General features: G+C 41.0%; 1 protein-coding gene across 2 annotated transcripts in view; it reads right to left on the bottom strand.

Annotated features, from left to right (window-relative positions):
* Positions 1–751: 751 nt before the first annotated feature.
* Positions 752–11,181, bottom strand: part of pacsin3 (protein kinase C and casein kinase substrate in neurons 3) — a 33,220-nt gene continuing 22,790 nt past the window's right edge. The window contains exons 8-9 of one of the 2 annotated variants that reach the window (XM_079244348.1): positions 7,346–7,515; positions 752–2,468 (exon numbers count right to left, since the gene is read on the bottom strand). In XM_079244348.1, coding sequence (XP_079100474.1) covers positions 2,353–2,468; positions 7,346–7,515 — 286 coding nt within the window. In that variant the 3' untranslated portion in view covers positions 752–2,352. The remainder of the gene's footprint in view (positions 2,469–7,345; positions 7,516–11,181) is intronic. The other variant, XM_079244349.1, reaches the window with a different exon arrangement.

The raw sequence follows: 11,181 nt of genomic DNA, 5'->3' as shown, positions 1-11,181 counted from the left end.
AGCTGGCTTTGGGCGACAGGCAGGGTACACCCTGGACAGCTCGCCAGTCCATCGCAGGGCCGAAATAAACATTTTATATCTCTATATCTCTCTCTCTCTATATATATATATATATATACACACACATGTGTGTGTGTGTGCGTGTGTGATTTTTCAATAAGATCTTAAAAAAGTTAAATTGTGAAAAACTTCAGATATTAAGTTGAATTTTCCCAAAATTTCCTATTTATAAAGGTATTATTAGTCTAAACATGAATGAACAAAATATTTTTTACAAAACTTCAACTTCTGTTAATTATTTCAGTCATATTTTGAGGATATTATTTCCCAAAGGCTCAACAGCATTTATAAATGTGATTTATTTCCTCCAGAAGGGGGCGCTGTGACTCAACTAATATTGCACACAATACCGACCTCATTTATTGAAAATGGAATAATCCAACCTTTTAAAAACTGCTAAATTTTGCTTAAGTAAATATTTTACATACTTACGCAAATTTCCTTTCAACAGTGCAACACTGGAGGTGGGTCAGTACACACTTTTAAATAAATCAGACTGATGTAGGATAAAGAAATAAGCACATGAAAAATCCCAATCTGCAAATGCAAAAAGCTCTTTATTTTTCTTCCCTCTTTACATCCCATATTTTACATTTGAAGAAAGAAAAGAATGAAAATGTGCGGGCAGTAGCTTTAGATTTACTTAAATTTGTTATTATTTAATTGATTTTGATGATTAGGATCAGCAGGGCAGAGGATGCTTCCACAGTCAGATTCCAAAGTTGCAGAAAGGACAAAAGAAAACAAATAAAAGGACAAGAAAACCAGGCAGACAAAACTAAGTTGTGATGTGCTTCTCATGATCACAAGCAAATTAGACTAAAACTGCTCCTATTGGTTAGATGACCAGTAAGTCCAAAATTACTTTCCAAGCCAAGTTCAGGTGAAGATTTTCTCATTCAGAAGGAAAAAAAATAATTTACGTTGTAAAAATGTTAATTAAAAAAAATTAAACAGAGCAACAATTCCCACTGTCCATATTCAGATTTGTTAATAAAGACAAATAACTATCACATAAAAAAGGGGAAAAAGTAAAGATTTAACATCACATCTAAAAAATGAGAAGAAAACTTTAAAAAAAAGAAAAAAAAAGAAAAGAAAGTTAAATTGGTTGGAAATATAAAATCCAGTTAATGTCCAGGAAGCAGAAGATAAACTGGTATTCCACTGGATTCATGCTGGTGGTTATCAGCAGGTCATTACCCAGAATTCAGCTGTAATTCCTGCCAGACAGGAGAGCACTTCACATTTCTGATCTGCAACGTTTCAACCAGAAAGCTGTCTGGATGTTGCATGTTTCTGGGGATGAAATCCCTCAAGGTGTGATTTCTTGGCCGTAACTCCTCGATCAGACAGCTGGACGGCGTTGCGTGGTTGCGGGTTGAAATCCCTCAGCCAGACAGCAGGGCGGCGTTGCACATTTGTAGCCTCATCAGCTAAGGCACCGGCAGCCCGTCATCGTAGCAGCCGCCACAAATGAGGGAGGAAAACTGTGAACCTGCAGTACCTCTAATCGCCACTAGGTTACCTGAGCTGGGAAACGTTGGGCTAGAAAACATGAGGGACGCAGATTTAAAGTTTTGGGAAATGGACATGCATGCTGCCTTGAACAAATCAAAGCTTAATACTTTTCAAAGTTATCCACAAGCTGCTGATTAGCTTAGCGTAAATGCAAGAAACTGGAAAGGAGGTGAAGCTCAGTTAAGCAGCCGTTAGCTTTAGCGCCATCAGAACTGTACCGATATTTTTATCTAAATTGATAAGACATCCTGAAAAGTGTCAAAACAGTTCTTTAAGAAGAAAAAATTAAGGATAAAAAACTTAAAAAAGGAAACTTTGGGGTGTGTTTGCCTGACAGACTTGGCAGCCAGTCAGTCGATGACAACTTCCTACAACTCCACCAAAGTCTGCTTTGATTAAATGTCTTCTGATTATTCTAAAGAAAGTACTGGCAGCAAAAACCCAAAATCCAGTGTCCAAATAAATGTCCTTTTTGTATGTATGTGTTTTTCTACAGCGTGCCGTCTGGACCGGCAGTCCTCTGGCTTTATCTCCTAGCTTCTCTCTACCGGATAAATGTGTTACTGGAGGCTGTGCAAACAGCCTTTCACAAGAGAAGTTGTGCACTGGCTGGTTTTCTAAATAAAGGAACAGTAAATAAAAATGGTGAAGAGCTTCACAGTCAGTAACCCAAAAAATCGTCTGGTTCCACAGTCTTGGTGTCCAGGTCAGAACTGACAGCGTGTTGATTGAAGTTGTGTCACTGGTTGGGTGATTGGAGAGGGCGGGCCATCAGGAAGCGACGACCTGGACGTAGTTGGCAGGGTAGAGACCGACCTGGCCGTTGCTCAGCTGTCCTTTACACCAGCCCTGCTCGTCCTCCTCTCCCAGCTTCAGCAGCTCCTCACCTGCAGCGAACACAACAAAACATCTTTTCCACAAGTCTGCACATAGTCTGGATCTTCTCCAGATAAACAGAAATGGAAAAAGAAACGTGAATTTCACCTTCATCATTACAACTCAGCAGTCTGACGATCTCTCCACTTTCACGCAAAACGACACTTTTAAGCAAACTTATGTGATTTGGATCCGATTTGGACATTTTAGTTCAGTTCACAGCCGACTTTTCCAGCTGGTTTCCTCTTAAAACCTCCTTCTGCCTGATACCTGTAGACGAGAGGCAGCTTGCCAGTGTGCTCCTTCTGAAACCCAGAGGGAACTCACAGTTTCTATCTCTCACAACCTGATTATGGAGTATTTATCTGAAACGTTACACTCTATCCCCTGCGTACTAAAACTAAGTGGGGGAAAAAGAAGCAAGTATAACCGTTACAAAAGAAGCACGACTGAACCTGTAGAATACAATTTACCACCACCAGTCCTCATCCGAGGGGAGAATTTTCATGGAAGAACATCATGAGGTTTTCCATTGCTCCAAGTAGAAAATATTTGCTTAATGAGACACAAGAGGCTGGTTCCTGCTGGAATGATCCTGTAATCCATCTCTATTGGCTAAAGATAACAACCTACATTCAGCTGAGAGCTTAAAGGCAGGGTAGGAGAGGTTTTCCAGGAGCATTTTTTACTATATTGCTTAAATAGCTCTTCACAGCCCGATTTCAGCAAATGAATTAAACGCTAAACACAAAAATAAAAACATTTAGTCACACGTGGAACGGACAGGACGATAAAAAACATCATGCAATTGTTTTAACTGGCCGGTTTTATATGATTGGATGGTGATAAGTCTATCAAACTCTACTGCCATTTGTCCTTCCACCCTCAACCTCTCGGGAACAAGTATTGTATGTTGGGGGTGCGGCTTTAGGGGGGGACGTTGGAAGAAACGGGTTTAGACTTTGACATTGTGTGAATCAGGATCTTCTATCATCCCTTTAATTACTGCTTTTAAAAGTCATGTACCTCAGTAATTTACCACCTGACCTGAGAGATTGACATAAATACCCTCTTAGATTTGGAATATACTCGATGCTGGCAACACGCGTCCGCTTATGTATCATGGTACCCACACGGTCTAGATGTACCTTTAAAAAAGTTTCACTAATCCTGGTCTAAATGGGTTTTTTATGAGAATTAGTAAAGACTCTGAAACACGGTATGCTGGTGGAATATTTGGGTTTATATATGTGGCTCACCGACTCCTGGATGTGTCTTCTTTTTGTTTTAGGTCAATAAAATATCCAGTCGAATTTTCCTCATTAAGAAAGTCACTGAGTATCTGAGTGTTGAACAGACTAGTTATTATAAATGTCTGAAAGTAAATCTTGACTTTTCTAAAGGACTAGATGTTTACCTGCTAATGTAACCCTGTTCATGTGGATTCAGTGTTATTTGTACATTATTTTGTATGATCTGTCGAGTTTTTTTATGAAACAAATTTCTCTTTGTATGTTAGTAAAATCTGATAAAAATAAGACTGATCTGCTTGTCAGTGTGAGCAAAGGCGATTGATTTAATCTCAGACAGGATGTGAATCTACGATTTCTGACCTGAAAAGCTCTTTGCCTTCGTCTCACTTTAAAGACACACTGACATTCATTACATACATTCCTGGAGCCTCCCAAGGCTGACAGCTGATTTACAGCGTCACAGACCAGCACCTGACTATGAGCATCTTTTCTGACAGCTGATTCAGCAAAGGAACATGATTAATAATTAGACCGACTTTCACTGGCTGGAGAGGTCCCAGAGAAGAAATAAGATGCAACACAGATGCAGAGTTAGCCTTCGTTCAGGTGCGCCGAAGTAGGGAAATCTACCAAAGTTCAGTAGTGCAGTTTGAAAGACACACTGCAGAACTTCCATATTTTCCTGTCAGGAGGATCTGGTCCTCATAACTCTGTACCAGATGGAAGATCTGGTCTTCATATTACCATGCACCAGATGGAAGATCTGGTCCTCATAACCCTGCACCAGATGGAAGATCTGGTCCTCATAACCCTGCACCAGATGGAAGATCTGGTCTTCATGTTACCCTGCACCAGATGGAAGATCTGGTCTTCATGTTACCCTGCACCAGATGGAAGATCTGGTCTTCATGTTACCCTGCACCAGATGGAAGATCTGGTCTTCATGTTACCCTGCACCAGATGGAAGATCTGGTCCTCATAACTCTGTACCAGATGGAAGATCTGGTCTTCATAACCCTGCACCAGATGGAAGATCTGGTCCTCATAACCCTGCACCAGATGGAAGATCTGGTCTTCATGTTACCCTGCACCAGATGGAAGATCTGGTCTTCATGTTACCCTGCACCAGATAGAGGATCTGGTCCTCATAACCCTGCACCAGATGGAAGATCTGGTCTTCATGTTACCCTGCACCAGATGGAAGATCTGGTCTTCATAACCCTGCACCAGATGGAAGATCTGGTCCTCATAACCCTGCACCAGATGGAAGATCTGGTCCTCATAACCCTGCACCAGATGGAAGATCTGGTCTTCATGTTACCCTGCACCAGATGGAAGATCTGGTCCTCATAACCCTGCACCAGATGGAAGATCTGGTCCTCATAACCCTGCACCAGATGGAAGATCTGGTCCTCATAACCCTGCACCAGATGGAAGATCTGGTCTTCATGTTACCCTGCACCAGATGGAAGATCTGGTCTTCATGTTACCCTGCACCAGATAGAGGATCTGGTCCTCATAACCCTGCACCAGATGGAAGATCTGGTCTTCATGTTACCCTGCACCAGATGGAAGATCTGGTCTTCATGTTACCCTGCACCAGATAGAGGATCTGGTCCTCATAACCCTGCACCAGATGGAAGATCTGGTCCTCATAACCCTGCACCAGATGGAAGATCTGGTCCTCATAACCCTGCACCAGATGGAAGATCTGGTCCTCATAACCCTGCACCAGATGGAAGATCTGGTCTTCATGTTACCCTGCACCAGATAGAGGATCTGGTCCTCATAACCCTGCACCAGATGGAAGATCTGGTCTTCATAACCCTGCACCGGATGGAGGATCTGGTCTTCATAACCCTGCACCAGATGGAAGATCTGGTCTTCATAACCCTGCACCGGATGGAGGATCTGGTCTTCATAACCCTGCACCAGATGGAAGATCTGGTCTTCATAACCCTGCACCGGATGGAGGATCTGGTCTTCATAACCCTGCACCAGATGGAAGATCTGGTCTTTGTATTACCCTGCACTAGATGAAGGATCTGGTCTTGGTTCCGGCTAAGCTGGGCTGAGCTGGGCTTAGCTTTTCCAGACTGAGGCCTGTCCCTCTGTGGACCCATCAGGTCCCATTAATCGGAGTTCCTCTGACCCTCGGTGACACCAGACTGTCGGCACTACACACACTGAGGCCCAGGCGCTGAGCTTCATCAGGGAATGAGGACGGCTGCTGGAAAGTGAGTAACCGAAGCACAAACCTGAGAGACCACAGCTTGAGTCTCTTTTAGCTCAACTTGGCTGCTTCTGCTTCAGAAACATTTTGATGATATTGTTCATTTTTATGAACATGCTGGCTTTTTTTTATTTTGCTGATTCAGAGGAGCAGGTTTTGTTTGGATGATAAAGATCCAGTACCAGACTATGTTTCATAATGAATTCATTCTTCTTTCTTTCACACAACACTTTGTATGAAATACATCTACAAAGTCTCACCTTGGTCTTTAAAAACCTGATTACATAACAGGATGTGACCTGCCTGCTTCTTTGTTGATTCTTTAAAAACACTCCTACAGTCATTTAGTGTTCCTAAGACTTGTGTTGGACTTAGTTTGGAAACTTTGCTGCCTTCATGCATGTTCAGAGTTATTAAAACGCAGAAACAATAAATCATCCATCCACCAGAATAGTTATAAAATTAATATTCCAGTTTCAAAGATCATCTGAAAACAGAAATAAAAAAAAACATTGAATTATGCTGCAATGACAAGTTCAAATGAATTGTAAGGAGCGTTCCTTGTCCTTCTAAGCAGCAGGCTTCACTTGACCTACCTCCCTGACAGATAAGTTATTGTCAGATTATTCATTAATAATCCACAATAATGTAAAACAGACCTCCAGGCAGCTTCTGGATGTTAAAACATGCAGCAGAACAGGCTTCCAGGATGGGATCAGGTACATCAAACCATGCAGGTCACTAAGAACAACTTAGTAAGATGGGTTAATAATAAATATAATTAAAAAAACTAGAAAAAGGAAGTTGTTTCTGTAATTCTCTGTAGCATCCACAGACTGGATAGAAGATAAGTCATCCAGAGCAGCCAGTGCAGAAGGCAACACCACTGATCTAAAAGTTCACCTTCCCACAAAGTCAAGTAAAAAAAAAATGCTTAAAGAGTATGATGTCAAGTAGATGTTGCTTTACTGCCAGTGAATGTTGACAAGCATCCATTCAAAGCACAAAGCTTTATCCTGAAAATATATATTTAATAAAATCCTCCTGTTAGTGTTCAAACTGGTTTCACACGTGGTTTACCAGTTGAGCTCTTAGATTTTCTCCAAGTTTCCAGTCGTCGTCTAAAGATACAGATGTGTCTGTAAGTCGGGCGGGTTCCTTCATGCAGAGCTGAAATGCAGTTTGAGGTAAGAATGCTTCACTTTGCATTGCAGTCTCACTGCATTTCATCAACACTCATGTCTGCAACAACACGACTGACATGAGCTTATGTAAATTAGTCAAACAAAAAGAGGCATCACAGGTAGAAATGAGGACATCGTGCGTACATCAGCTGCAGAGACGATCAAATGACTCCAATGTGATGCCTCGCTGCAATAAAAGCATTAGTGTGGGTTAATACCTGCTTTAAAGCTGAGCTCATCTGCTTCCTGGCCCGTGTAATCATAGAGCGCTCGGACCGGCACCCCCACTACCTGCTCCTCCTCGTCCTCCGCCTCCCCCACGCCGTTCACAGCCAACGCCTTCTTTGGACTCTCCTCATCTGACCAGTCTGATGAGGAATCTTTCACCCTGAGAGTGGAGAGAAGAGGAAGGTCAGAGACAAACATACAACCCATATTTCCAACACCAAATGCTTCCAAAACACACACACACACACAAAACAGCAACACAGGAGTATTTTCAGCACATGTTCTAAAAGTAGGAAATCCCATTAAGAATCTCAAGCTAATTCTGGTCTTTAGAGGAAATTACACAAACATTTCCGTAACCATGAACACTGCGACTTCTTAGTTTTCTCTGCAGGTTCATTTACGTCACATTTGCGCCACTACTGGAGGCTTTGCAGCTACACGGCGCATCTCCTGGCAACGGCAGAGGTCGTCAGCTGCAAAGCAGACGGTGTGAAAATATCAGCTTCAGCCTGTCGCAGCGACGCCTCGTAGGAAGACACTCAACGGCAGGAAGGGAAGATAATATCCTGAAAAACACCCATCATTTAAAATCTTTTGTTTAAACTAACCCTCAATTTCTTTTTCTTCTCTTTCATGCTGGAATAAACATGATCTTCCAGCCACCCTGTGAAGTTGGAGCATAAAAAGTTGTTTTATTTTATCCTGACCGAGACGGTAAAACTGAAACCTAAAGCGTCTGATTTATGGTATTTATGGTAGCAGCGCTTTGAGCTAAAATCTGTTTGAGCAATAAAAAAGGAAGCAAAAAGATGATTATTTACCATTCAGTTTTATGTTTAAGTGTCTACTGTTTGCAGGAAAATAAACTAATGGAGGGCAACGAAACATCAAAAGCAGCTTGCTCAATACGAGGAAGAGAAAGGGGATGTTAGCTGTTAAAGTTTAACAACACTTAACAAATCCGTCCAAAAAGAGAGCTGCACCACACAGATTTCATTCCCAGCCTTTAATTATGCAGAACAGACTGAAGTTTTAGCACTGAGGTATCTTTGTAAGCAACTCTGGAAGTTTGCTGTCCTGAGATTCAGCTGCTGGGTGGAACCCAGAAAGCCTGCTTGCAGCCCAGAGACGAGGTTGTGTCTGTGGAGCTGCACGGTAGGATTAAATAAAGAGGAAAAGCTGGTGATCACAGCTGCCAGGATTATTCAGAGACACTGGAAAGCAGATAAATCACCAGATTTAAAAGTGTTTTAAGCAGTGACTGTTTGCAAATGCAGCAGAAAGCGGGTGACAGACTGTGGCCACTCAGATTTAAGCTGTGATGAATAAAAGTCTTTCTACTGTAGTTATGTTGTGTTTCCATCTAAATGATGTCAGCTGTACTAGCCAACATAATAATCACACTTATTATACTAACATAACATGATGATGTTAGCCATGTCAGTGAGGAGAACGGAACTGACTGAACTAACCACACTGTTGTTTACGAGAAAGAGGTGTTTTAGCTGCATATCTAATGCCAGCTTGTATATTCTGCAAGTGTAGGAGACATAGCACGGAACAAACTTCTGGTTCTCACATGCAGCCGATGCAAGAAATGTAAACTGCATCAATGAATGAGGACAAAGTGTCTGGATGGATGTCAGTGCAAAGTGAAACTGGTTTATTAGGAGGATGAGAACAGATCAGTCCATCTTGTTCTAAGCTCTCCATCAGTCTGGTGGAGCAAGTTCTGAGAAGGTAGGAGACCGGAGCAGCTGTGTAACGGGTGGATGGTGTCGTCCACAATGCTGGTGGTCTTACCGGCTAAAAGGGGGCTGGAGATGATGGCTGTAAAAGAACACCACCAGAGGCAGGAAACGCACCGCCACACACTTCCAATGGGCCACAGGGAATGTCCTGATAGGGATGCATTTGGGTGCTATTGTCTCCTGAGTTTGTTGATAAAACACATTTCCTAAATTGTTCTTTTCTGATTGAATCTTACAAATGATTCCATAGCAGTAAGAAAAGAACATGAAAATGTGGTTTTAAGTTAAGTTACTTTGGAGAATAAAATCCCAGCTTAAATAAAGTTGAGATTTTTAGTGAATAAACTGAATTGTAATAATTTGCAGATCTTACAAACCAAAATGCTTTGCAGAAAAAACTCAGAAAAATATGCTGAAAGAGAAATATTTAGCTGTTTTAGGGAGGAAATAAAGCTAATTTTTAATTTGACAACACATTAAAAAAAAATGTTGGAGGTGATGGAGGAACCAAAAGGCTGGAAAAGTCATTTTTATTGCAGTAAAAAAGTTGGATGAACAACTATTTACCTAATTAGCAACAAGTTAGCAAGAAGTTTTTTTTTTTTCATTTCAACATTTTTTATTCTCTTTCTTTTTCCATAATATATTGGCAAATCCATAAAACAACAACAGAAAATATACTCCAGAGTTACAACAGCTACTACACAACCATTGTAGTACATTCCATATAAAAAAAGAGCACCAAAGAGATGCAGATTCAGTAATCTGCACATCTGTACTGCTACAATTTAACACAAAAACATCTGAATAATGTAAAATTACATGACAGCATGAAAAACTTCTGTGATCTCTGGAGCTTCAGGTGTACAGAATTAAAGACAGGTATGACTCTGTAATGGAAGTCACTGCACGGGAACAGCAACACGCTTGTGAGCTCACTGACATCCACAGATGCAGGTTTACACGCCATCATGCAAAGAAAAAGCCGCATGGGATCATCATCCATAAGACGCAGAATCTTCTTTGGACCAAAGCTTAATTTAATCTATTATACGGGGAGATTAATCCAAATTAAAATCTCATTATGTAAACAGTGGATGTCATTTCCCATGGACTGTCAGATGAGAAGAATCAGCTTAACAAGCTGCATCTCTGAGGGTGTTGGCCTGTTTTAACATCTGCACAACGGCTAATTTACACATCTCCTTTCCATGCAGCATCTCTCTTACAGGGAAAGCTTCACGTGTTTCACTGTTTTTAAAAGCTGTTTAAAAACACATTTTAGGAAGACTGAGTTGTCGTCTGTGTCCTTGTATTTTATTTTTAACTGTTCTTTTTCATTGATCTCTTACTTTACCATTTTGTTATTTTATTTTCTTAATCTGTTTTTGTTCACTTGCTGTTTCTGTACAGCACTTTGGTCAGCTGTACGTTGTTTTCAAAGTGCTTTATAAATAAATATGGTATGGTATTTCAGCAAGACGATGCCAAATCCCATCCCGTAGGTTATCTGTTACAGCTGCATGGCTGAGTAGTAGAAAGAGTCCCAGCGCTAAACTGGCCTGCCACCAGTCCAGACATCTCACCAACAGCAAATGCTGCAGTAAGGAACACAAAAAATGACAAAAAAAAAAGAGCTGAAATCTTACAGGACAACATTCCTCTCCAAAAGGTCCATCTGTTCAGTTAATAATATATTTATTTATAGGCAACTTTTTAGTCACTCAAGGTCACCGTACAAATAAAAAAAAATGGTGTTAATGCAATAAATATAGAAGATAAAAAACATTTAAATAACAATAAAGCAAATAAAATTAATAAAGCATCCAAACAAACATTAACTAAGACCAAGCCCAGGCCTGCCTATTCACAGGGAGAAGGCAAGCCTGAACAGGTGGCTTCGTAGCTCGGACTTCACGTGCGCAAGTGAACCAATACTGCATGGACTAGGGGGTTGTGAGTTCCACAGTGAGGGAGGCAGAGCGACTAGGACATGTAGTACATGTACTACATGTAGGACATGTATTACATGTAGTACATGTACTACATGTACTACATGTAATACATGTAGG

This window comes from Telmatherina bonti (assembly GCF_933228915.1).
Source record: "Telmatherina bonti genome assembly, chromosome: 1".
Taxonomy (NCBI): Eukaryota; Metazoa; Chordata; class Actinopteri; order Atheriniformes; family Telmatherinidae; genus Telmatherina; species Telmatherina bonti.
The sequence above is the reverse complement of the archived record's forward strand: the minus strand, read 5'-3'. Positions and strand labels throughout refer to the sequence as shown.